The sequence below is a fragment of the Amborella trichopoda genome, chromosome 13, assembly GCF_054954075.1.
Source record: "Amborella trichopoda isolate Santa Cruz 75 chromosome 13, AtrichopodaSantaCruz75HAP2 v2.0, whole genome shotgun sequence".
NCBI lineage: Eukaryota > Viridiplantae > Streptophyta > Magnoliopsida > Amborellales > Amborellaceae > Amborella > Amborella trichopoda.
This window is the reverse complement of record NC_142348.1, coordinates 21,906,452-21,934,411: the sequence shown is the minus strand read 5'-3', so window position 1 is coordinate 21,934,411 and position 27,960 is coordinate 21,906,452. Positions and strand designations below refer to the sequence as shown.

General features: G+C 35.8%; 1 protein-coding gene and 1 long non-coding RNA gene across 2 annotated transcripts; both read right to left on the bottom strand.

Moving 5' to 3' along the window:
- Window positions 1–288: 288 nt before the first annotated feature.
- LOC18433788 (GTP-binding protein BRASSINAZOLE INSENSITIVE PALE GREEN 2, chloroplastic) lies at window positions 289–24,725 on the bottom strand. Its single transcript, XM_088856591.1, has 9 exons — window positions 24,702–24,725; window positions 24,547–24,604; window positions 19,081–20,384; window positions 17,328–17,495; window positions 15,152–15,367; window positions 1,981–2,157; window positions 1,778–1,895; window positions 1,236–1,303; window positions 289–559 (listed from the first exon to the last, which is right to left on the bottom strand). The coding sequence occupies exons 1-8, from the start codon at window positions 24,723–24,725 to the stop codon at window positions 1,263–1,265; spliced, it is 2,106 nt and encodes a 701-aa protein (XP_088712717.1). The 3' UTR covers window positions 289–559; window positions 1,236–1,262.
- LOC148779075 (uncharacterized) lies at window positions 2,992–3,540 on the bottom strand. Its single transcript, XR_016047311.1, has 3 exons — window positions 3,422–3,540; window positions 3,218–3,323; window positions 2,992–3,124 (listed from the first exon to the last, which is right to left on the bottom strand). It is a non-coding gene; the product is annotated as an uncharacterized LOC148779075 (long non-coding RNA).
- Window positions 24,726–27,960: the final 3,235 nt, after the last annotated feature.

Genomic DNA, 27,960 nt, shown 5'->3' with positions numbered 1-27,960 from the left:
AGCGGTGGGGGGGTCGATGCGGCGATGTGACTCGATGCGGTCTGGATGCAAATGCATCGCGACGATGGGGTCACTAAATATAAAAAAATTCTAAAAAATCTAAAAAAATAGGTTAATGCATAGAAAAAAATATGGAGGTGATATATGTGATAGTAGGTATTTTAGTTTAATGATTAACACCAAAAATATTAGCTATTGAAGATTCTATATCCACTATCCCCTAATAGAAACTAGAAACTTGAAACTAGCTTCATAAAATATTCAACCATCAACAACTATAAGCACAAATTTGCAGCCACAAACTCTAAAATTACAAAATAGTGATACTACAAACCAAAAGTCCGTGTCTCCATGAAGATTAAAGAGTTTTGAAGTCAAGTTCAAGAAAAGTTAATAGTTAATACAATCATCCCAGACAATTTTGAAGTCAATTTTTCAAATATTAATCAGATAAGTCATCTTGAGAGTCGTTATGTGCATCATCAATATCATCCTCTACAGCCTCCACGTATTCTTCTTCCTCGGTCTCCTCTGAGTCAGCAGCCTCCTCCTCGATGAGCTACATGTGAGATTCAATTGCATCGGACGATGAGTTAGTTACATGTGAGATTCAATTGTATCTAACTCATATGCATGTAAGTCAGCATGCAAATGGAGGAATTGAATCTAATTCATCTGGTTGTATCTATTTTCAATTGTAGTTTGTTTTGTTTTTTTTTCTCTCCTGAACCACAATTTTGGGGCTAGGGGTGAAAACAACATCCATTGGCCCCTTAGAGAGAGGTGTTCTTTTTTCAACACTACCACCACTATTTATAACCCTCTCTCTTAATATTGGAGTTCGAGTACCTCTTTGCCTCGTTACAACTTCAGATATATCATCATCATCAACATCATCATCAAATAATTTCACATCATCAAGTAATTATTTTCTTTTCATTTTATTATTCTCATTATCTTTTTTCAATCTATCCATGTATTATCTAATCTCCTATTTTATTTCATCGGTAGCTTATAGGTATGCTCTTACATTCCCATAAATTCCGGCTAAGTGTTGTTTTTGTCGAAAAATATCACCCATATAAGTATTTCCACAGAGCATGCAAATCACACGATTTCTATCTTTTGGATTTTTTAGTTTGGCCTATTTCCAAGCCGGATCCTTATTACTAGAAGATTAGAAAGAAGACACTGCCCCAAAAATAAGTATTACTGTACAAGGAATAAAAAGTTACCGGTTCTTGAAGCAGTGCTTGATTTCTTCACAGCCTTTGAAACCCCCGATTTCTTGTCACAAAACCACCTAAACTTCCCCAAATCAACAACCAAAAGGTTCAAATCAAGATCCAAGTATCAAACAATCCCCAAATCCAAGATCTAGTAAAAAACAATTTCCGCCTTTTTTTTTTTTTTGCTCGATTTGATCCCAAAAAAGCCACGAAAGTGGCTGTAAATGCTCGTTTAGGGGGTTTAATACCCCCGCAAACTATTTCCCCCAAGTTTTGATGGTCCAAAAGAGGTGGAAAATTATGCGGGCATATGCGGGTGATGTGCGCTATGGGGCTCGGATGAGCTATGATGCGGCACATATGCGCCCACATACCTCCAAACCCCATATGCGGTCTTTTCCGATGCCATGCCCACCGCACACCGCCTGATGGGGCCGCATTTTAAAACATTGTATCAGAATGCCAAAAAACTGAAGAAACCAGCCAAAAAACAGATTTGAAGAAGTCTGCAGAAGAACTCTGAAAAATTAAGGATACCGCACCATCACCTGACACCACGCTGTCCAAAGGCTCACAGGTGTCTTCATTGTCAATACATCTGTAAGCCAATGAAGATAAGGTTTCTTTCCCTGTAAAGAATTTTTTCTTCCCCTTTCCTTTCCTTACCTACAACCAGCGATATAGAATCAAAACCAATAATCATACTAAAAATAAAATATTGAACATGTACTACAAAAGTAAGAATGCTAACTGTGTTAGAAGGCCAATTTGGTGAATCATTTTTTTCAAGAAGATAATGCAGTCGTTCTGCTATAGATTGTTGTGTTCTTGTATGCCCATAATCCTCTAACTCAGCTAGCCCTTCAGAAAGCCCACACAAACAGTCATCCTTTGGAACTGATGGCCATGAAACTGCTTTTATATATAACTGTGGACGGATAGAGAACTTTAATCGGGATTTTCCTCTTCCATCATTTTGGCGAATGATATCCTGCATTCTATCTAACAAAAAGCGACAAGAAAATTTTTGTAATCTGCTAAAGATGAACCATTTTAATTGTTCTTGAAGTCACAATCATTTGTTAGAAAATGCCCAAAATTCAAAAAGTCGGATGTGCCAGCCTATGCGGTTGGGGGGCTTGGCCGCCTAGGCACTCGCCCAGGAACAAGTACAAGCTACGCCCCCAGGGAATTTTTAGGGCAGGGATTTAGGGTTCTTAGGGCAGCTTTAGAGCCCCAAAGCCCCCGAAAATAAAGAATAAATAATTATAGAGACAAAAATCATCAAATTGCAACAAAACTCAGAGTACATATTATGATATAAAATTTACATAAAGTGATTAAGTAACCATCAAAAGTCAATGACTAAAGCATGATGTCCACTGCCTACATGTGATGTACTTGCTTAATAACTTAAACGACAATTTTGTGTCATCACCACGCCAAATAAAATCTAATGATGATTCCATGCCATCATCATCAGAGCCGCTTCCTCAACATATTGAGCACCATCCTTTGTCTCATCTAAATCTGCGTCATCCTCTCTCAATCCCATCAACCTCTTCCCCTTCTTCTCTACACCCCCCCCCCCCCCCCCCCCCCGCCCCCCCTTCCTTTTGGCTTTGAGATTGAGATCGAATGATCCACATAGGGCTCAATGGTGTCCCAGCAGCCTCACAAACTTGGTCGCAGGTCAAGCCCTATCCAAGGAATGCCTCATCATCCCCAGCATCAACTAGCCACTGGTTAGTATCATCCATATCATCAACTTCAATAGCATCGCTTTCATTGTGCTACAGCTCTTGATGGCGCTCCTGCAGCTTTTGATTATATTGAATGAAGACAAGATCATTCAGTTACTTTTGCTCAAATTTGTTCCTCTTCTTTGTATGGACCTATTAGATAAATGTTGAATGAAAATTTAAAATTGAGAAACACCTAATGTATGTTAGGCTAATAACCTAACTAAGTAAATTAAGTAACATTACCATTTCAAACGTGCTGAAGTTGCATTCACAACCAAACAAGCTACAAGTCAGATTCAAAATACGCATGGCCATCTGCTGCAAATGTGGGGGGCGCTTCCCCCATGGCCTGTCCACCATGCAGATATTTCACATACATAATGTATCTGTATAATTGAAATTTTATACTCAAATCATGAAATCAAAATGAAGAAGTTCTAAACTTACCAGGAGAGAGCTTAGACCTCTACCTTATTGACAACTCCTTTCCAAGAAACCCAGTTGTGAACTTATACTTATCTAAACCCATTGTGACCTTATCTTGGACTTCAAGATCAGGGTTGAGTTTGAGATTGCATTGGTGGATTGCTTCCATGAACTCAGTCTTGCTATGTATCTCATGATCAGTGTAAAAGTGAGCAGGGTTAAAGTAGTTAGTACCCTGTTAAGTATAAGTACCTCTCAAGCTGGCAGTTCTAGTTATCTTCTATAATCTTCAGATATTCTCCATACTAGCTTCATCATTCTCAAAACATTTCTTCATTTCTTCCTTTGCATCCCGCCTAACTTTATAAATGTGACCCAATGTGGGTTCCTTCTCAGCATCAACCAAATTGAGTACCTTTACTAGTGGCTAAAAAACACATAAGGTATACTAAACCCCATTCCAAAAGACAATCTCCATCACTACTTTCTCATTTGATCTCTTGGTCCACTAGGACTTGGTCCAATCCATAGATACGAACATCAACTTCCTCTTACTAATCGCCTGAAGCATGAGGTCTATGCAGTGTGTTGTGCAAAGTGATCACAAAATATGTGGCCGCTATGCCATCAATAACTTAGCTGCCTCCATATTGGCTAAGTACTTATCGCTCACTACCTAGACCACTTTGTCCTCCCCAACCTCCTCTATGTACCGGTCCACCGAAAATGAAGGTCGCATCATGGAACTTCTTAGAAGCATCAATAGACCTTAAAACAATCGTCCCTAATGGACAATTCACCATCAAATTCATAATGCTTCTATTTCTCTTATCACTCCAACCATCAGTCATACTAGTGCAACTGTATATTTCCAATGCATCCATGTGGGTCTTCAAAATGTTATTAGTAAAATGAACTTTTTCTACGCAATGGCAACTTAAGCTCATAAGCAGTGGGGCCCTATACCCTAGCCCAAATTTCCCCACTGCTTCCAATGTAGTTTAAATCCATTGGCCCTCTTCTTTGAGGCCTTTTATGCATGGGCCCCATTACCCTACCAGAAGATCCAACCTCGGCATATATATCTTCTTCTTCTTCTTGAACTTGAAAAATATCTACAATTCTGACAATTTCTTCATATCTTTTCCTCACTTGCTCTTTGTTATTTTTAACCCCCTCCAAGTGCTCTAACATCTCTCTCCTAACTACAGCTGGCATTTGAGAGCATGAGGCCACATCCCCTCTAATGCCAACTAAATCTTTATTTAATCTTTTAATACCAGCATTAGATGATTTCTTACAAAATTTACACTCCACCGTATTCGTATCGATGGGATTTGGACTAGATCCGTAAACCCGGATCACTTTGCTTACTTGATCCAGTTGAAGACATTGTCATGACTCACGACTCATGACTAACAACAAAGCTCACAGAGTCAAAGTGATTCATGGAGTATCACCTAATCAACAAAAAAATACACAAGATGAAAGTATTAAAGGAAAAAAACAAAGAAAAATTTTTGAGTTTTGAATGAAGACTTTTAAGCAAGCAAAACCAACTAAAAGAGACCACAAAAAAAATATAGAAACTGGAAACCAATCAAAACATGAACTACACAATGTGGAAACCAAATGAAATATAAAAAATACATAATATTTAGTTTTTCAATCTAACAAAAAATCAAATAATATGATATCAATCATAGTTACCGGAATCTCTCCACCAACCTCATGTTTCCGTTTCCGAATCCCGATTCCACGTTTCTATTAAGGAATCTCCACGGAAACCGTTTTTTGGAAAGAAGGCATCAAATCGGAAACCCGATTACACATTTCTGTTAAGGAATCTCCACGGAAATTTTCGGAACCAAGGAAACTCGATTCCTTAATTTCGGAATCTCGATTCAACACATATTTAGAAACTTTTTTTCGAAACCAAGGAAACTCGATTCCTTAATTCCAGAATCTCGATTCAACACATTTTTAGAAACCACTTATCGGAACCAAGGAAACTCGATTCCTTAATTTCGGAATCTCGATCCAACACATCTTTGAAAACTTGAACCCATTAATTGTGGGTAGACGTTCCCAAATACATCGAATCTCGATTCTAGCGAGGATTAAATCTTGATTCCATGTCAATTGGAGTAGAAATCTTCTTTTGAATGCTTCTAGAGGTTGCAGGGTTTCATTATTTTACTTGTGCCACCCTGGATGGCCTTTACTTTAAATTTAAAATATAATTGGTAAATACAACACATACAATTAAAAGTAAAACCATGACGTAAACATAATCCTATTTTGTCTTTATAATAATGAAGTCAAAATCACAATTTAGGAATACTTGTCTTTTGTATATAATGACCATAAGTTCAATAGTCAACACAATCACTTTAAAATTCAGGGAACCTTCTATTAAGAGACATCCAATATAGGTTCTAAAGTTGATGAGGCTCAAGATGTGCTTGTGGCTTCCTTCTCCACAAAAATGAAATCTTGATTCCTAGTAGGGGTCGTCAAATGCATTCCATAGTCCATATTATTGTAAATCTCGATCTCAAACGAGCATGGATCTCTGATTTATATACTTTAAAAACTTGATTCCAAATATGTTAGGATCACGATTCAAAACAACTACATATCTATGTTCCACATATGTCAGAAACTCGATTCTATAGATGTCGGAAACTCGATTCCACATATTAAATAATCTTGACTCCTGGAGTGTCGATTTCTGAGGGATGGGAATCCAGATTCTAAGGAGGACGAAATCTCGAATCCAAAGGTGGATGAAACTTGGATCTCTTTCGGTAGAAACACAATTCTCAAAAACTAGGAATCTCGTTCCTAGCAAATCCTATTGTACGGATAATGATTCCTAAAACAGGAATCTTCTAGCCGGCCGCGATTCCGGTTCCTAAAACGATTCGGGTTCCCAGGCGTTTCCAATAACTATGATATCAATCTAAAATAAAATAATCACGTAATATCACATAACATAATATCCATAAGATTTGATTTGCAATCTAAATATTCGATAACTATTAATTTAATTTAAAGTTTCAACTATTCACAAAATATAAGCCCAAACTGGTATTCACAAAATCTTCCAACTACAAACATGTAAAACAATCAAAAAAATAAAAGAATATCAAATCATAACATCATAACACACTATACAAAAACAAAATATTAAACCCTATTTCAAATATTGTATTGAACTAAGCTTTTCAAAATAATTAGATATTGGCCCAAACTGGGAAACATTCACAAAAGAAATTCAAATTTTCAACTACAAACATGTAAAAATATCATTAAAAAAACAAAAGTAAAAGAATATCAAATCGTAACGCATTATACAAAAAAATACCAAACCCTAATTCAAGTATTGTATAACACTAACCTTTTCAAAATGAAATCGATATCGGCCCAAACCGGTGATATTTGGTCACCAAAAGTCCCTTATGTGACCACTCCAAGCTCCGAAAAGTATTAGGAAGTATATCTTTTGATTTCATAAGAAATTGAAAATTCTGAAATTTTTTCAGATCTTGAGAAATTTCTCAAAATATAAGTTTTTTTAAAGTTTTCACTTTCTAACATACACAAAAGAGGTTTGGGGGGGACTTTAATGCTCCCCAAAACCCTTGTCCCCTCTTTCTAAAGTGGGGGGGGGGGGCAAATACCCTTGACCAAGGGCCTATTTCCACCCTTGGCCACCCTGCATCGAGGCTGCTAGATGTATGGCACCTAGGAAGCCCACCTAGGCTTTTTGGCTTTCGAGCCACCTATACAGCCCGAGGGACGCTAATTTTTTAACGAACATCCTCTATATCCCGTCGTATAAATCGCTACCGAGTGGAAAGCAATAGAGTCCTTGTTTTCTCTCAAAGCTGCAGTGACACAGGCTGGACCTAATCTAGAATAATGAAAAGCCAGAATTTCCATCTAAGCCGTAACTTGTCATTTCGGGGCTTTATCATACTAAAATAATAATCATTTATCCACAAGTTGGCCACACAAAAGGAATAACTCAATGGAAAACTACCCATGACACCTGCTAGAGCTGTTGATAAAAGATGCTAACAAATCAAGGGTAAGTGCTCAAAGGGAGCATTATCCGGAGAATTGTCCATGGATTACTCAATTTGTTCTTCTGTATATCGTTCTTAGGGCTACAACAATATGAATTTCTAACACGGAATAGTCGGTCCCTTCAAGAGGAGCACCGTTTTCTTCATTGAATGTTAACTTCAAGATCCTTATCACTAACTATGTCTGTACATGGGCTTCATCACTAGAATGTGCATTTAGTATCAAAGGCTTGAAGGAAAAAGTGGATCACCATCATCTGCATAATGACTCAGAATAGCAAGTCATGTTCCTATGTTGTGTGTGATGGTGACTCCCATGTTGAACTGGGAGCAGTGATTCAAAAAGAGGACCGCCCAGTGCCTAGACGGATTTGGGGGCCTGAGCGCATCACCCAGGCCTAAGTGCTCTAAAAATGTGCTAATTCCTGGGCGCCAAGAAAACCGCCTAGGCAGCTGCCCAGGCCCTACGCCCCGCCCAGAGGCAGAAATAAACTTCAGTGGGGGCATTTTTGTCCATTTGTTTTATACTAAAGGGCCAAAAATAGTGGTTTTAGGTTCATTTGAAACCTAAAACTTATTGGAGCCCATTTTAGAGAGAGAAATCCCCCAAAAAACTAGTTTTTTGATAAATCATAATGATCGAAAGGTTTCTCAAAGTTATGAGAAATTGATCAAAACATCACCCATTGATATTAGATTTAATTTTTGATGTTTTATAAATCTATTGGGAGTTTTTTTAGAATATTTTGAGTCCTTAGAAGCATCTTTGAGGTGGAAGTTTGGAAATTGAGCAATCAAACTCAAAGTAAGTGATTTTTTTTTATTGCTTTGCTTGTATAAATTGCATTATTTTGAGATGTCTTCTTCGGGATCTAATAAGAGTGGTGATCCCAGTTGGAAATATGGCCACAACCCAAATCCTAATGATAGAAATTGCATAAGATGCAATTTTTGTGAGAAAGATACAAAATGGGGCATAAACCGGTTCAAGAAACATCTTGTCGGTATCAGGAAGGATGTTGCCCCATGTAAAAAGACTTATGATGTTGCTAAAGAGGAAACAACCAATATTTTGAATATGGTAAAAATGAAAAAAGTTGAGAGATTAGCCTCCATAGCAGATATTAGGTCTGGGGTTCGAATAAATTATTATGATAATGATAGTGATGAGGATGGGATTGGGGAGGGATGTTAAGAAGTAGAACAATCTATTATTAGGGGAAAGGGAAAGGGAGTTGTAATTGCTTCTGGTTCTGGGAGTAAGGAGCCTCGGGTTAGATGCCCTATGGATAGTTTTTTACCTCGGCCTGACCCTGAAGTTGTAGGAGAGAAAACAAAGAAGTAAACCACCATTGAAAATAGAATAAAGAAGGAAGAGAGAGATAAAGTTGCTTATTATCTTGCTACTTGGTTTTATGAGACGAGCATCCCTTTCAATATTGCTCACTTAAGTAGCTTCTATGCCGTGGTAGAGGCAATTGACCAATTTGGCCCTAGGATAAAACCCCCAACCCCATATGAGCTTTCAGAGCCTCTTTTGAAAAAGGCAGTGAGTGTCACGAAGGAAGCTATAGAAGATAAGAGTGGTGATCCCGGTTGGAAGCTATAGTGACAAGCCTTCTATGGGCTATATATAAGAGGCTATGGAGAAATGCAAAAGAGAGATAAAACAAAATTTTGATAATGATGAGAACTGCTTCAAGCCTGTTTGGGAGATTACTGATGAGAAGTCGGATAGGCAGCTACATCGGCCATTGCATGCAGTTGGTTATTATTTGAGCTTTTTTTCTATGTTGACAAGGATATACACACAAATGACACAATTATGACTGGATTTAATAAGTGAGTAGATGTGCTAGTCCCTAATCCTGATATCCAGGATATTATATGCGCTGATGAGCTAAAAAATTACAAGTCCTCATTAAAGTCTTTTGGGAGTCCAATGACGATGAGGCAAAGGACCAAAATTGATCCAGGTAGATCCGTAGTAAAAATATTCTTAAGTTCATCAAGTTCAAGTAATCAATTTACATTGTTATAATTCTATAGTTATTATTTATTTATGATTTTATTCTATATCTTTGCAGCCAATTGGTGGAGCCAACATGGGTGTAGTTCTCCAAATTTACAAAAGTTGGCCATTCGGATCTTAAACCTAACACCACTTCCTCATCTGGATGTGAGCGTAATTGAAGTACTTTTGAAGAGGTAAGGTCGTAAGGGTAATTTGTACAATTGCATTAATAATACACGAACCATAGATTTTAATTAGTTTCATTTTATTTTGTTACATTCATACAAAGAAAATGAACAGGCTTGAATCAAAGATGCTGAATGACCTAGTCTATGTCAAATATAATCGATTCTTGAAGGGCAGTTTTGCTAAGAGAGATAAGAGAGACCCCATCAGATCAAAAAATATGGACAATGCTATGGAGTGGTAGTTGATGATGATGAGGTCAAGGGTCATGGGACATGGTCATGGATGCCTCAAGGACATCAGCTGACCCTCTTAGGGCCACTAGATCTTTTGCACAGAGAACGAGGGTGGAGAAGAAAAAGGAGGAAGAAGAGGCAGATTCAGAAGAGACGGAGAAGGATGACCAATATGCCGAGGAGGGTGATGACTCCGATGAATATGATGTCAATGCAGCTGACCCTAATTTTTTTGATGATGAATGATGAATGTTGAATAATTATTAAACTTTGAACTTTGATTGAACTATTGCCTATTGAAGATTCTTTTGAGTCTTCAAGTATTTGTATTTGTATTACTTTCATTTTTGTTTTCTTACTCATGGTGGTGTAATATTGTAATGTGTTTTATGGATAGTGGACTTCTAGTTCCACTAGTTTGGTACTATTTGGTAACTTTGGTTTGGTAATTTGGTTGGTTGGTAAATTTTAAGTTTTAATTGGATATGGATTATAGAACAACTTATGGTTATGCTTATCGAATGTCTACTTATGTGTAGTACTAGTATACTTTAAATTCTGATGTGCACTAAATACCTAGTTCTTATATTTTATACAATAGATAATTGTCTGTATAGATACTTTTTTTTATTCAACTAGGCCACCCAGGTTCTACCTAGGCGCTTGGCGGCCTGGAGCCCCCAAGCAGCCTCGGACCCACCTAACGCTTTTTGAAACACTGACCGGGAGATTGTGGCACAATAATTTTTTTTTTCCTGAAAGTTTGTGACATCAAGAATTTGACCTCTGTAAATGCAAGAGAGACATTAGCCATGCCATTTTGTCCCCATGTAAGGGCAAAAAAAGATATTTATTCGAATGGTGGAATAAATGCAAGTGATACATTTCTATATTTGAGAATCAATGTCATGCATACTTCTTCATCTAGTGGTCCTGAAGTCATGACAAAGCTATAGAAAACATAGGAGGAAAAGATCTCAAAAAGTTAGGTTTCCCTCCAAGTTCGCATGTGATATTGATATTTGATAGCAGCTATAGAGGCAATTTGTTGGGGTTTGTGGCCTTTAAAGCCCTAGAGAGCTTGTAAAGAAAAGTATTTTATAATGATTTGTGCGCTTCAATGGGAGCTTTCTATGACTGACTGCCCTAGGGTTGGGCGGTCTATGGCCGGGTCATGTCAAAAACCCTTACCCTTGGGCTTGTGGAACTAACGTTGAGGATTTAATATGGTCATTCCTAGTTGTGTAGTCTCCTGTGTACGGAGGAAGGGCCAGTGAAAGCAAGTGCCAAATCCTCAATGACACTTTTGCAAGGAAAGTACGTCGCATTTTAGGAAGCAATCGTATATATAGGGGCATGTGTACATGTGCATAGAAAGAGCACCCTTTTGCACTGTATGCATTTGACTTACTATTAAGGGGGATCCTGTAATCCACATACCAAGACTATGGTTCTTTGGCTAACTTTGACGTGCCAATCATGAGCCCCTGCACTTGACAGTGGGTCATGGCTCTCATTGGGTTAGTTTGAGAAGACAGATGTGGATCATGGATCCTAGCACGAGTGGACTGCCTGATATACAGTTGGTTTTGACCCATCAGGTTCCTATCTACTTCTTAAGTTGTAGTGTTGTGTGTTTTGGATCCTTGTGGAACTCCATAAATATTGTTTTCAACTAAGAATGTGTTACTGAGAATTTTTGATAGTTTTTTAGAATTTTAAAACAATTTTTAAATGTGTAAATTAAAAGAGTATTCAATAATTTTTAAATAACAAGGGTATTTTAAGAAGGGAAAAGTTTATATAGAGCCGAGGCTCTAACCAATCAAATTTGAGCCTACCTCAAAATTTTCATTAGAAGAGGTTGTTTTGATACCCAAATATCTTCAAATTGATTATCTCGACATCAAGATGTATGGACATGAGAAAAAAATGGATTGCAAGTTTTGAAAATAGTGTATTTTGTAATGCATTTTTGGACCATCAATTTTCAAGATATCACAGATATCGATCTACACTATTTTTGGAGCTTTGAACTTCATAAATAGATATGAAAATATATTTTAAAGCTATCACAAAGATTTTCAATATTGAAACCACATTGTTTAACGCTATTTGGAGGTAGGCTCTAATTTGAATGTTTAAAGCCTAGGCTCTATACAACCGCACCCTTTTAAGAATTACAATTTTTTATTGGTGGGACGCATGTGTGGGGGGCTGAGGGCCCAAGTCTCATATGTGGGGCCCACTAGGCCCACGCATCCCATTAACTTGACACATTTTTTTAAAACTATTTTCTTAGTAAAAATATTACGATTCAAAATATTTCTTTAAGGAATATTTCGTGAAAGATTTAAGGGGATAAGGTTCCTAAAGATTCACTCTAAATCATGATGGTTGATCATGGAGAAGTGGCTTAGATTAAATCTTCTCTCTCACCTCATAAATCACCTAATAATCCTAGATAATGTTGAACTCCTAATCTGACTAGGACTCCCTAGGCTCTAAAGGCCTACAAATAGCGATCTCCCCTCCATTCTATACATCAGACATCTCCCTTCTCTCCACACCATTCTCTCTCTCTCTCTCTCTCTCTCTCTCTCTCTCTCTCTCGAGCTCCTCTTTCTCTCCTCTTTAAAAGGTGGCACGCCACCCCCCATAAGTGTTGGGGTGGCACACACCTCAAAGAGAAGTCAAGGAAAGGGGCAAGCCCAACCCTCTTGTTTTGATTTTGGAGAGGTGCCATCTTGATATTGCCCATAGGTTAAAAAAGGGTTCTTACTTATTAGTGAAACCTTAATTGTGACCTTAGCTTTTTTGCACCCCATTCTCTCTCTCTCTCTCTCGAGCTCCTCTTTATCTCCTCTTTAAAAGGTGGCACGTCACCCCCCATAAGTGTTGGGGTGGCACACACCTCAAAGAGAAGTCAAGGAAGGGGGCAAGCCCAACCCTCTTGTTTTGATTTTGGGGAGGTGCCATCTTGATATTGCCCCTAGGTTAAAAAAGGGTTCTTACTTCTTAGTGAAACCTTAATTGTGACCCTAGCTTTTTTGCCCCATAAGATTCAGAAAGGGAGTCTCAGAGGTGCTTCTCAGTTTCAGATTGGTCGATTTAACAAGTTCTAAGATCAAGTGCACCATTGGTCAGATGATCGGGTGTGGGGTGTGCTAAGTCCTAAGGAGTTATCCAAGGCAAAAGTCAATAAGTCTTCCCATATTTATTTAATTTTATTGATATTCTTGCTTATTTATTTCCTAAAGTTGTTCAGTTTTATTCAGTTTGAATAAAGTTTATTTTTGGCAATAAGTCATTAAGTTCCTAGAATGTAGTAGGCCTATTTTATTGTAATTGTGGCACCTGTAAGTAGAATTTTCAGCAATTGATAAAAGAAAAAAAAGAAATTGTTGAATTATAGCCTGGAATTCTACCTTGCCACCTCTTTCATAATCATGGGTGGTCTGCCATTTTCAATCATGGAAAGCGATAATGTCTTGCAATGTAGTGCAGGGACAAACAATATGTATAGTTTCACACTCTAGGATACACATATTATCATGGATACAAGAAGATGTTGCTCAGCATTTCAAAATCTATGACATGGATATATATTCCTATTTTTTAGGGTGGGATTTTTTTTTTGGGGGGGTGAGTGGGGGAGGGAGGTGGTTGGGTTGGGTTTAGGTCAGATAGTGGGATTGAAACTCATATATGTGCTGCACTTGTCAACCCAGGTGCCCAATTCCGGACATGGTTTATACAAGTCCATTTTGAAATGAGTCACCTCTTAAAAATCTATTTTTGAGATGGATTTTTGGACCTAATTTTTAAGGACATGTAATCTCTAACATGGAGATTATAAATATGAAAAAATATATAACTTCTGAAAATTAAAAATAATAATTCTATTTAGAAAACATTTGGACCGTTAGTTTCAATTGTTTTTAGATGGACCACCTAGATGGATGCTTTATACCTCGGGGACCGCAAGTGTAGAAATGTGGTCCCCACCGCATGAAACAATTTTCCTTATCTTATTAGTAGTATATTCATCATGAAACAATTTTCCTTATCTTATTAGTAGTATATTCATCATGTTTAAGGGGCGGCATTTTACATGTTCTTGATACATATTTAAGATCGAGAATTAATTTGGAGCACTTTTGAGCTCCAATTCATTTCTTTTTAAATTGATCCAGGAGATGAATAAAGACTATTTGAGAGTTTTGGATTTTAAAAAACTGCTGACGTGGCATTTTGGCCATGGGACCAAATATACAGTTTGGTCCCACAAGATCAAGGGGTGCGTATAGGGTTTTCTCATGGGATCAAATTGCATATTTGGTCGCACAGGCTATTATGACCTGGAAATTTTCAAATCATATTTAGTTCACCTTGTGATCAATTTCAAAAGAAAAAAGATCTGATCTCTTGAAACCTAGTTCTGATAGTCCATAAAATGGATTGTCCAGGGACAAACCTAGATCAAGATTTAATTTGGAGCATTTTCTTTATTAAGCCCCATATTACCTGTTTTATTAAAAATTGGTCCTTGAGATGAATTAAAGATTATTTGAGAGTTTTTGGGACAAACAAATCGCCACAAAAATGGTGCTTCGGCTATTTTGAATATTCATATAATAGATTAGATATAACATGCACTTTAAACTTTTTGACAATTTTAGATATATCACATTAAGAAATATAATTCAGTTCTTCTCATATTATTTTGTACTTAGAAGCATCCTAATAGTATTTGGTATTATTATCATATCATGTCAATGCCTGCGAACTATACATATATAGAAGTATTCGGGTTGGGCCAAGACTGCCCTACACCTTGTACTAGAGACTTCAATCTCTTGCAAACAAGGATGATGTCCACAGTAGAATTCCACTAACTTTTGATGATTCTTCATTTCCTTGGCATCTTAGCAGCATTTTTAATAACAATAAAGCTATTTAAAAAGTATCTTGAGAATTATCAAAGTTTAATGGAAATGACCATATCCAAAAGTGGGGTGACATGTTGAAGGATTTGTTAGTATAGATTTGGTGCACTTTCTCTCAAAGGAGATTTCCATCAAAAAGCAATAACCACAAATCCATGTTTGTTTAAAAACATATTCCAATAGGACAAAGAAAACTATCCACGTTTAAATATACTTAACATGGAAAGGACAACTCGAAGGATCTCAGTGCACATGAGAAGCAAAGTTGATACCTTTCCGGGACTTTTCCACTTCAGGATGGTTGGCAAGGGACGAGGAACAGCTGGACCTGTTATGTAGAGCTGCAAGTTGCTTGCTTCCTTAAAAATCATATCCCATTGAGACGATTGATATTGATCCACTTGATTCTCATTCTCACAATTTTTGAAGTGTCCTTGAAGTTCAGAAGTTCTATTGATTAAAGGATAATCTGAGAGCATACCATTCTCCTAAATGAACCTGAAAATTTGCTTTAGATATCTGATGAGGAGTAAAATAGTTGCAAAGTACTGCATGAAACAGAAAATATGAACCATGGTTCATAGTCTCTAATGAGCCACCATGATTATCCTTTCCTATTTTATGTGTTTCCATGCATGGCTAGAAAGTTAACAATAACAATCAAATTTGAACCTATGTTGCTTGACAAGCAACATATCCATCTAATACATTTGTTCATAAGTTTTCAGCATCAGCAACCAAAGTAAATCTCGTATACCAGATTGCCAGTGATACAAATATACTAAACTTTCTTAAGCTTGAAATAAAAAAATAATTCTCACAAATTTAAGCCCAAAGAGCAGTAGCATGTGCCTGGAAGCCACTATCAGAGGAGAATGTATGCTTTTATGCTTAAAAGGTCAAAATAATCATGCTAAATAATCAAAATCTCAATATTCAAATTAAGTGCATAACTGTGAGATCTGTAATTCCTTATTTTCTAGAAAACAAAATGCAGTAAGCAGCGTAAGCCATTTTTTAGTTCAGAAAAACGAAGAGACATTGTTTAGTTCATCAAAAACATTTTGATGTATCGGGGGTTCATTCCCAACACAAAAATCAATGAGAATTATTGCCAAATAGTTTCCCATTTGATGTAGTATCGAATCGATACCTCAGTTCTAAGAGTAGAGATTGCGAGCATAATTTGCAAGCCCAAATCAGGACCTCAAGTAGAACTCAATCACTCATTCAGGGTTAAACCAGAGACCCAGCGGGTCAACAACAAGCATATTTTCAGTTTCTTTCCTTTTTTTCTTGAACTGACAAAAATAGTGTTTAGTTTCGCAAACAGCACACAGAGGCTTCTTATTCACTACAAGGGACCAAACACAAAGAAACCTCTCTCTCTCTCTCTCTCACGCATCAAAGCTATCTTCAGTCTCCAATCGTTGGCAATCAACAGTGAAGAACTTCCAATCCATGACATCAAAATGCATGGATCAATCTGCAGTTATCAGCTATAAAAACAAGTAATATTATCTTTTCAGCCCTTTGCTTCTGAGAGTCCTGCTTCCTCTTTCCTTTCATTTTCCGATATGGCCTTTGGTAGCCAAAATCCAAACCTTTCAAGGAAAGGTGCTCTATCAAGAACCATGGGCTCCCTTACCGTGACATCAATGGCATCATAGATCCATAGCCTCAAGGTTGCCTCTCCCTTTAGCCCCAAAGAGAACCAACCAAGCCCAGCTATGGCTATGTCCATGCTGTTTACTACCCACCTGATCCCTGACACCTTGAATTCCTGTTGCCCCCACTCTTCGAGCTCTGAAATCCTCTCATCTCCAATGGGAGGCTGAAAACAACAAACCCTTTTAACAGGGATTCATGCATATATGCATTCATTATACATTAATACATACAAATGCACATGCATTCATGCATCCATCAATCTATACAAGACACAAACCTACATTATACACAAACATACATAAACTTAGACACATACCACACATGCATAGGATTGACTGAGCTATTTTTAAGTTGCTTGCATGTGTGCATCTGGCAGCTCATAAATGGTCATCTTTTGTTTAGGTCTAGAGTATGCCCACCCTCAAACGCAAATTTGTTTTGGGTAAGAATACAAATTGTTTTCCGGTAAGAGTAGTTTTCATCATTTTCAAATTGCTACTGAGAGATAGGCGGCCTCGGGAGTATAGAAATCATGATGGTTGATATCAACATAATATCAGCCCATTGCAGTTTACATTGCTCCATTAGGATGAATTATTGTTGTTCATGACCAATATTTTCCTTCATCATATGCGTCATTCCTCAATAATACTCGATATGCTTAATTAACTCATTGGGAGTTCGTTATTTTTGTTTGAGAAGAGAGACAGATCAGAAGCTCCACTAGATGTATGTGAAGGAAACTCTACTAAATAAAAGAAGACGCCAGAATGTTACCTGTAGCCTGGTGCCAACATGCTTTTTCCATAGTTCTTCAGCATTTTCTATCTTCCCAAAATGAAGTGACATGTTCGGTGAAGCCCAGACAGTTACATAGATGGTCTCCACGGAAGCATGAGTTAAATTGAGTCTCATTAGGCCACCAACATGAATAGTCTGTCCTACCTGCAATTGGTGTAATAATGATGATTATAACATCATCCATGATGTGAAAAATGTAAAAGTGAAGCAACAGGTAAGATCAACGTGATGTAAAAGTCAATTATCTGTTGCTCAAAAATCACACAAGAAATGGTGAATAGATATAAATCCAATTAATAGAATGAGTCAAATGCTTTCTCTCAAAAAAACAAGAATGAGTCAAATGCAACTCTAAAAACGTTCAAGCAACAAAATCCAGAGACCAGAATCAAGGTTTAATGGGAGAAGTTGAGCATTACTCTTTATGAGAAGCAAAATGAAAGGGTAGCCCCTTACTTGCTTGCACGCACGCACATGTGTGTGTGTGTGTGTGTGTGTGTGAGAGAGAGAGAGAGAGAGAGAAGTTGAGCATTACTATTTATGAGGCAAAATAAAAGGGTAGCCCCGTGTGTGTGTGAGGGGAGAGAGACAGAGAGTGAAGAAACCAATAAACAGCAACTAGACAAAGATAGATAATCAAATTATGAATTCCATACAACTGAAGCCCAGAGAAGAGATACACATGAATCAAGAAACCAAAGGCTGAGGCCTCTATACGCATTTAATAAATATTGAAGTGGGAAGCCAAAAACTAGAAACCAATGTAGGAAAGTACAATATTAAATATTCTATTGGGGAAAATCATAAACAAGAAACTAATGACCCCAGTTGGAAGACATAAAAATTCCTAAGTGATCGGCTCATCAGCACACCATTGAGTGGTGCTTTCCTGTAACATGGTTGAAAGTTGAAACATATTAGTCACCTAAGTTTCCGGATTACTATATCAAGTAATGGATAAACAACTCATTTGTTATTCCTTTCTGCCATATTTTACAGGATACCAATGTGGGGGTCATGGACCTTTTGGCCAATGAGTGGGATGCAAAGACAAGAACTAAATACTGGATACTTCAACCTTTTTTTTTTATTTGCATCACCAAACATTGTATGCTGTTGTTCTTAAATAATTTTACAGAACAATTAAAAATTAATTACAGAAAAAAAAAAAAAAAAGGAGAAGAAAAAAAAGAAATAAACCTCTAAGTTCTAATAAAGAATAAGGGGAAGGCTAGGTAAGCTTGTTTGGACTTTTCGGGACAAACTTCAAAACTCCGAACTCTTGACCTCCCTCACCCAAACTGATGTCTACCACTAGGAGAAAGCCTAAGAGAAAACAAAAGGCCAGATTAGTTTACTTGTGCTTTCTGGTACCATTAACCAGAGCCTGAATTCTGCACAGGATACAACATATTTAACTTACAAATGCCAAATGGCAACCCCTTGAATCAAGAAAACATGCAGAACAAAATTCTCTAAGCAATGAATAGATAAAAATTAGAAGTAAAAGACAGCATTGAAATCATGAAAGGATATTCTAATTAAAAGTTAATCCAGAAATATATTACCAGAATACCATTTGCTTTGTGTGCATGCTTGTTAATACCTTGCCGGCTCTTTTCAGGCAGATTACTTCGACTAGTTGGGGCTATTCATAAGGTCAAGTTACCACAGTAGGGGGGATTGGGAAAGGGAGGGAGGTGGGCACAGAGAGAGAGAGAGAGCGCACCTTCATCCTATAAGTCCTCGGTTGCAACTCCTTACGTATCTCCACCATCTTCTGCTCATCTCTAGTGAGCCTCAGGCTCATCAAATAAGGATGCAAAAGCCCTGGATTATCATACATCTTCGCTTTTGCAGGCAAAATCCCTCCAATTCTCACAATACCAAGTGTAGTTCCAGGAACCGCTGCCTCTGTTAACTGGGTCATCTTATTTCCCTCTCTCTTTGCAAATGCATTAATCAAAGTTGATTTCCCTGCATTTTGAGCACCCACAACCCATACATTTCCTCTTGGACCAGCTACCTCCTTGATGAACATTAACAAATTTCGAACACCCAAATCCTTCTTTGCACTAACTAGATAAACCCCACTTAATTTGGAGGCACCCCCAGCCTTAGCCCTGTGTCTAACCCATCTATCTAATCTAGTTGGTGATATTTGAGATGGTAAGAGATCAACTTTTGTGGCGACAAGAACAAGTTTTGGCAATTTTTGCAATTTTGACCCTTTTTGCAGTGCTTTTAACAAGGATTCAGCAGCTTTCCGAGGAAATGAACCATCAAAATCTACACAATCGACTACTAGAACTACCACTGTGTTTGCACCAGAATTGCTGGTTTTCATGAGTCGGGTGCTAATCAATCGATCAAAATCAAAGTCAGGAATCAAATTCTCGAGCTTTTGGTTCTTTATCTGGCCATAATTTCGTAGAGAATGGCACCTTGCGCACACTGTTACAGTGGGTTTCTCTCTCATGGCCTCTCTAGCCTTCTGTTTCCTCTCTCTCTTTGACAACTTGTCCTTCTTCCAAGAAAGAGTTTCCTCGGTTATGTTCCCATAACCCACACCAGCTGGTGCAAACCCATCCAAATCCTTCTCACATTCTTCCTCATCATCTATGACTTCAGGCATTTCCCAATCAAAATTTTCATCTCCACTGCCTATAACTTCTTCTTCTACATCTGATTCTCCTCCTTCTTCTTCTTCCTCTTCGCTTTCTTCTTCTTCACTGAATTCTCCAAGAAAATCATCAAATTCGCCATCAATTTCTTCCGTTTGTTCTTTAGTATCCCTCTTTATGAAAAACCCAGGAAAATCAGGGTTTTCACTCTGCATAAAAACCCCACAACCTGGACATATGGGCTGGCCCTCTTCTTCATCCCTGCCATCACTGAAAACTGGTTTTGGGGGTGCCTTAGATTTTCTTGTATTTGTTGAAGTGGGTTTTGAAGATGAACAGATAAATCTGGTTGTCTTGTTGGTTTTGACCAAAACAGAGGGATTGGAACCATGAAAGCATTGAAATGAAGCTACCCAAGAAGCAAATGTACTGTAATTACCTCGGAAATTAAGGAAATGAAGACAGGGCGTAAAAGTTTTCTACCTTTGGATAAAAGATGAGAACCGAGAGAAGTAGATATGGGTTTTGTAGGGTCTAAAGATAGAGACACCATTGGAGCTGCAGCATCACAAGTTGAGCACGGGAGATAAGCGTATGTAGGGATTTCTCCGTTCTCAAACTGTCAGTAAAAGTATCACACTACAAATCTAGAGAAATTTACGCCTGTATCATGATAAAATTACTGAATTTCTCTTTCGGTCTCCAAGTCAGGTAATTTTACGACAAACTCATGCATTCCTTATTTTTATTATTATTTAAGAGCAACACAAGCCTCTTCCATCGATATGTCTTTAGGATCTTACGGGATCATCATTAAATTTGACATTTGACACAGATATATAAAAAAATTAAGTTTGCGATATTTAACTTTTTTAGATATCTGTGTCAAATTTAATAGTGATCCTTCGAAATCCTACCCACATGAGAGTGGAAAGATATGATAAGATCATTTCTCATTATTTAATTATGCTCCTGGTTTGGTTTTCAACTATAAAACGACTCATTTTTTTTATTTATTTTATTTTACATGAGTGGGGCATCCGATGTCAATAGGTCGAACCTCCCACATTTGTAGGGTGGTTTAACATCGGACCGCCCCACATTTTTTGCTTTACCCAAATGATAATTGCAACATAGAAACGCTTTAGAACTACTCTATATGGTTTGATGTTCAAAATTTTTGACCCCTATAATATAAAAAATTATGAAAAATGATGGCATGATATTTGTAACATTGAACCGTCTTATAAAGAAGTATGGGCAAAAGATGTAGGCAGTTCGATTCCTATAGTCAATGAGCCCCATAAATGTGATGGTTTAATATTTTAGACATTGGAATGCCCCACAAATGTAAAGAAAGAAAACATAAAAAAATGAAAAATAAATAATTTGATATTTGAAACATCAAATTGAGGCCAAAACTAGATTAAAAAAAAACAAGTCCCACGAAATAAGACCTTGCAGTAAAATTCCCAAACTTGTAGACCAAAAGGAAAAATTCGATAACTTTTACTCAATCTATTAATAAAATATACAACATATTTATTAGACCAAATAACAAAATTAAGTTGGAAAATTTTTAATAGAGAGGAGAGATAAATAGTTAGAAAGAAAATCACAAAGTACATGACCACTAAAGAGAAATCACATTGTACATAGCCATTAGAAATAGAGAAAGGAACCGGTTGCAAAATTTCGAGATAGACTACATAAGCGGGAGGGAGGGAAAGAGAGCCCTTGATAGTTGTGAATTGAGAGTGGTAGATATGATGTATTGAGAGGTTGAAAAAGAAAAAAACATTATAAAAAAAAGGTTTTACAACATGATGAACTAAGAGTGTGAGATATAATGGGGTTGAAATAGCACAAATATGGTAAAAATATTTTTTGGGTTGAGGTGGTACAAAAAGGAAAGTATACAATGAGACCATTTATCTTTGGTACAAGGTGATCACAATTAATCTTGGCCATTGGATGTAAAATTTGGTGGGTGCATTTATTTCATTGACCAAACTCAAAGTTCAAAAACAATTTTTCGAACTTTGTGACATACCCAAAGTATCAGATTTCACATTGGATGATTGTAATTAATTGTGACCTCCTTATACAAAAAGTAAATGGTCTCATTGTATACAATCCGGGTATAAAATGATTTGTTGGAGTTAGCTTTTATGTTCAAACGTTGCTTGGTTCCCCTGTTTTTTCTATTGAGAAAACTATGCATACCTCCTAAAAGAAAGGGTAAAAGAAACTCTTTACACTACAACACTACATATTTAAAATACACTTGATCATTCCCTTAAAATACTATATATATATATATGGATAATCTAAAGTTCACATCTGTTCAAATTACATAGGTTAATGATAGAATGAGTTGTGAATGGTAGATTTACTAATTTTGTGGTTTATTTTTTAAAAAAATTACTTTTGTAATATATTAATCATTAAGTAAGAGTAATTTTGTAAAGAACACTACAAGACAAGTGGTATTTTTGTTATATCCATAAGGGGTAAAGTTGAAAGTTTTACTAAAGGACAATGACACTTTATGAATAAAGCTTTAGGACATTAACTTCAAAAATGTAATTGTATTTTTATAAAATTTTAAATTTGCCCTTGCTTAATGGTTAAGTTACCTATCAAAATATTTTTTTAATAAAAACTAATAATCTTTTTTTATAAATACGCCTATCACAACCCCTTTTAAAATTCACCTTTGTATTTTGAGGGGTTGTTAATTCCAGACAAACCCATATTTATGGGGGAAAAGTTTACATAGAGCCAAGGCTCTAAACAATCAAATTCAAGCCTACCTTAAAAATTTCACTAGAAGAGGTTGATTTGATGCCCAAATATCTTCAAATTGATCATATCGACATCAAGATAAATGGATATAAGAAACAAATGGATTTCTAGTGTATTTTGTAACGCATTTTTTTACCATCAATTTTAAATATTTTCAAGTTTTCGTATATCTCTCTATCTATACTATTTCTTAAGCTTTAAACTTTATAAATAAATAAAAAAAAATGTCTTAAAGCTATCAAAAAGATTTCCAATATTGAAACCACATTTCTCGACACTATTTGAAGGTAGGCTCTAGTTTTATTGTTTGAACCTAGGCTCTATATATATATATAAGAAGTGATTTTATGCAACTGTTGTATAATAATATAATGAAACAATCTTAAAAACCATGTTAGTACTATTTGTTTGACTCCAATGTTTAAATATACTATTTTCATTACAATGAACAATCACAAAAAAATAAAATTTGTAAACACACCCTAGAAAGTATATTTTTAGTGCGATTAACATAAACCCTCCATTTTGTTAAGATGCTTAGATCTAGGCCTTACAAGGATTTTTTTTCCTTTTCAAACTTTTTATATATCTTTGTTATCATTAGATGCAAAATGTTGAAAATAAAAAAAATAGTTTTTAGTTCGTAAAGGCCTAGATCTTGAAATTCATCAAATGGATGGTCTAAACTTATTTTAACCATATCTAATATGCAAATTGACATGTGCAAATTTTGGGGTCGTACAAATGCTACAGTCCTAGTTTTCTAGAAGTGTGGTTTCATTATATTACTAGGTAACTATTACATGAAATCATTTGATATAACCCCTACTTTAATGTTTTATTTTTTGATTTATTTTTAACATTCTACATATTACTAATTTGGACTGATCGATATCTAATCTAGATCACCAAACAAACGATCTGATACATATATGTGGGTGAATGATCCACCCTACTAGTCCGAGTTTCAAAATGTTATTTCAACTTTTAAAACATTATTGTAATTTTTATTTAGATAGTTTGATATTCAATAAACCCGTATGAGCTTTTAGGAGTATTATTTGAACTTGAAAGTTGATCCATTTTGAAATTTATTAAATACGTGTTAGAGTTTCCTTTGAATGGAGAATTTGAAAATTCACCGGGTTGAAATCCGATGAATGGGTATCAGGTTTTATGAGGATGGTCATCATATAAGTAAAAGTATTTGTAGGATCGTAGTTTTTTTATTTTTTTGGGTAATTCAGTGAGGAAGACAGGCCCTATCAACATGTTTTCAATAATTGGGGAGTTACATTTTGAATGTGTTAATTGGGGGTATCAACGATAGGGAATGGATACCACAATGTGGTAATTAAGTGTGCTACCACCACCACCCAGCCCCTTTCCTATTTGTAGGACCATACTTTCTCCAATAATAATACTCAACCTCATGCTATATGGTGAGCACAAGGCAAGATATCGCGCATGCAGGTTGTATGATTAACATTGTGAATCCCAACAAGGAATATTAGGTGGCGGTCAAGTGGATTCTAATGTATCTTATGGGGTCATCCAAAATGTTTGAGCCTTAAAAAAGGCAAGCTTATGATAGAGGGATACATAAAGTTAGACATGGGAGGATATTTTATGATATTTAGAAGTCCACATCATCATCATTATTATTTTAGGTTTTTCTCAATTAATTGGAGTAAGTTCTTGAGAAGTCCACATATTGATAGTTATTCGCTTTAACAGTAGGAGTTATTACATGTCTAACTAACTTGCAGAAGTGTGTGTATCATTTATTAAAGAGGGAGAGTCCATCTCAGTAAGAGAACCCTGCAAGGAGATGCTACGAAAGAAAAATGTTAATCCAAGAGCTAGTTTGAAGTATGACAAATATATTATCCATTGTGATAGTCAAAGCGTTATTCACTTGAGCAAAAATGCGGGTTTCCATTTAAGGACGAAGTGCATTTATGTACATTATCACTTTGATTAGGATGCAGAAAGCAAGTTGTTGCAACTTGAGAAGCTCCGTGCCAACAAGAATGTGTTGGATAAGATGACAAAGGCTTTATCCAAAGCCTAGTAACAATCGTGTAAAAACATGGCTCTATTTTGTATCATATGAGCACCAAATTTTGGATAGGGCATAACCCTTATCATGAGATTGGAGGTCCCAACATCATTTTAATGCAGGGGAGGACCCCAACGATCATTCAATTAAATAGAGGGGCATTAAAAAAAGGGTGTGGTTTTCATAAAGTTGCAACTTTGAACCATCCATTTTATCATAGCATATAATTTTGATGTAAAAATATTCTTAAGATTATTTCAAAATCTATTTTCATATCTAATTATAAATTTTAAACTCCAAAAATGATTAAAATCAAGTAGATCTATAAACATATAACAATCTTGAAAATGGACGGTCTAGATAATGTGTTGTAAGATGCATCATTTATGCGACTCAAAATCCTTTATTTTTTCATAGTCATACATCTCAACATCGAGATGATCAATTAGAGGGTTTTCCAATATTAAAACAACCTTTTTCGATGGATTTTTGAAGTGCATCTGTAGTTCTACATTTTAAGGTTGCAACCTTGTATAAACGTCTCTAAGGGGTTTTAACTTGAAACCTCATCAAACACATATGGGTGGAGGGGCATCGAAAACATAGGGTTAATGTAAGGGCCCATTTAGCTCACTGGATTAAGATTTATAGGAGTCCTTCGGCCAATCACGTTTGTTTCATTTAGAATGGACATTTATGTTGGAATTGAGATTTCTGTCGAATTTCTGAATGCTCATTTTAAGCCTAAATTTTGAAAATCTCAATTCCAACAAAATAGGTGGATTTGACATTTCATGGATGACCCATTTTGCTGCTGAAAAATAAAAAATTATCAAATTTTTAGAGAGGGAAAAAATATCAAATTTTAAAGAGAAAAAACATATTAAAATTTTAGAGAGGGAAAACTATATCAAATTTTAGAAAGAGAATGTAACGAAATTTTTTAGAGAGAAAAAATATATTAATTTTTTAGAGAGATAAACTATCTCAAATTTTTAGAGAGATAAACTATCTAAAACTTAAAGTTTTAGAGAGACCATATTAAAATTTTAGAGAGGGAAAGTATCTAAAATCTTAAGTGTTAGAGAGAGAAAGTATCTTAAAATTTTAGAGAGGGTAACTACATTAAATTTTAGAGAGAGGAACTACTTGAAAAATTTTAGAGATACATATCTAAAAACATTTAGAGAGAGAAATTATTTCAAATTTTAAGTTTGAGAGAGAGAGAATATATTAAAATTTTAGAGATTAGAAACTATATCAAATTTTAGATAGGGAAACTACCTAAAAATTTTTAGACAGAAAAACTATCTCAAATTCTAAGTTTTAGAGAAAGAAATAATATCAAAATTTAGATAGAGAAAGTACCTGAAATTTTTAGAGATAGAAACTATTTTAAAAAAATTAGATAGGGAAACTATATCAAATTTTAAGCTTTAGAGAGAGAGTATATTAAAATTTTAGAGAGAGAAACTACTTGAAATTTTTAAAGAGAGAAACTATCTCAAATTTTAAGTTTTAGAGATAGAGAGTATATTAAAATTTTAGAGAGTGAAACTACGTCAAATTTTAGAGAGATAAAGTATATAATTTTTTTAGAGAGAGAAATTATCTCAAATTTTTTTAAGAGAGACTATTTCAAATTTTAAGCTTTTGAAAGAGATTGTATTAAAATATTTGAGAAATTTTAGAGAGAAAAACTATCTCAAATTTTTTAGAGAGAGAGAGAAAGGATTTGCATTTTCAAGAAAAAGATATTCCAATCAATCCAAACAAGGAATTTGCATCTTTTTTATTTCTACAAGATGTGATCCAAACATTATACACCATATTCCAGGAAATGCCAATTCCAGGATTGACTTTTCCCAGGATTAAAAAAATCCAGGGATCCAAACGGGACCTAAAGGAAACATTTTATTTAAGGTTGTATCTTTAAAATGTAGATTTAAATGTGCATATCAAAAATCCATCATAAAAGGTTGTTTTGATATTGGAAAACCCTCTAATTGATCATCTCGACATCGAGATATATGAATACGATAAGAAAAAGTGATTTTGAGTTTGAAAAATATTATATCTTACAATATATTATTTGGATTGTCCATTTTCAAGATTTTGATGTGTTTATAAATCTACTTGATTTGAACCATTCTTAGAGTTTAAAGTTTTGTAATTAGAGATAAAAATAGATTCTCAAGCCATCCTAATAATTTTTATACCAAAATTATAGCTGAAACAACCTTATTAAAACCACACCTAAATTAAAACCTAATCAAACACATATAAGTATGTGTTTTCTTTTCGTAAGTAAGAATTCCTTTATTAGAGAGAGAAACCCCCTTGAAGAAGAAAACCTAAATAAAGAAACAACTTATTGGAGGGAAAGTAGAGCAAGGAATTTGAGAGAGAAACCCCCAACGAATTGCATCACTTCTCAATATTGTTCTTTGATTGATCGTCCATCTTCGGTATGGCATATTGTGAATCACTTGAAGATTTGTGGAATTCCAAAGGTGGGTGGTATATTTTGGAATATTATGCGTAGTTAATTACTATAGGAGTTATGGTTGGAAAGACATAAGAGGACCTTTGATGGTGTGGCAATGGATTATGCAACTCTTAAGAATAAGATCCTATTTAATACTTGGAATTGGTTTAGATCACTTAATTTCCTTAAGATTTATTAAAGTGAGACCCACAAGTGCATGGAATCCCCCTTTGAATGGTTGTTTTAAACTGAATTTTGATAGATCCTCTATGGGAAATCTAAGTAGGGCTGGGGTGGGTGGAGTTTGCAAGGATTCAAATGAGAATATAGTTTTTTGTTTTGCAGCACCATGTGGAGTGGCCATTGCTAACTCCGTTGAATTGGCAACAGCCTTATAAGGTATCAACTTGTGGAAGAAGAAGAATTTGGGGGACGTTTTGATTGTAGAAGGGGATTCAAAGAATGCTATTGACTGGTGCAGTGGTAAGTTCGGCCCCCCATGGCGTAAGAGACAGATTTGGCTGCATATTAAAGAGATAACTAGCAGTAGCAATATAACTTTCAGCCATGTATATAGAAACGTTAATTCTATGCTGGATGATCTAGCAAAGAAAGGGGCATTTCTTC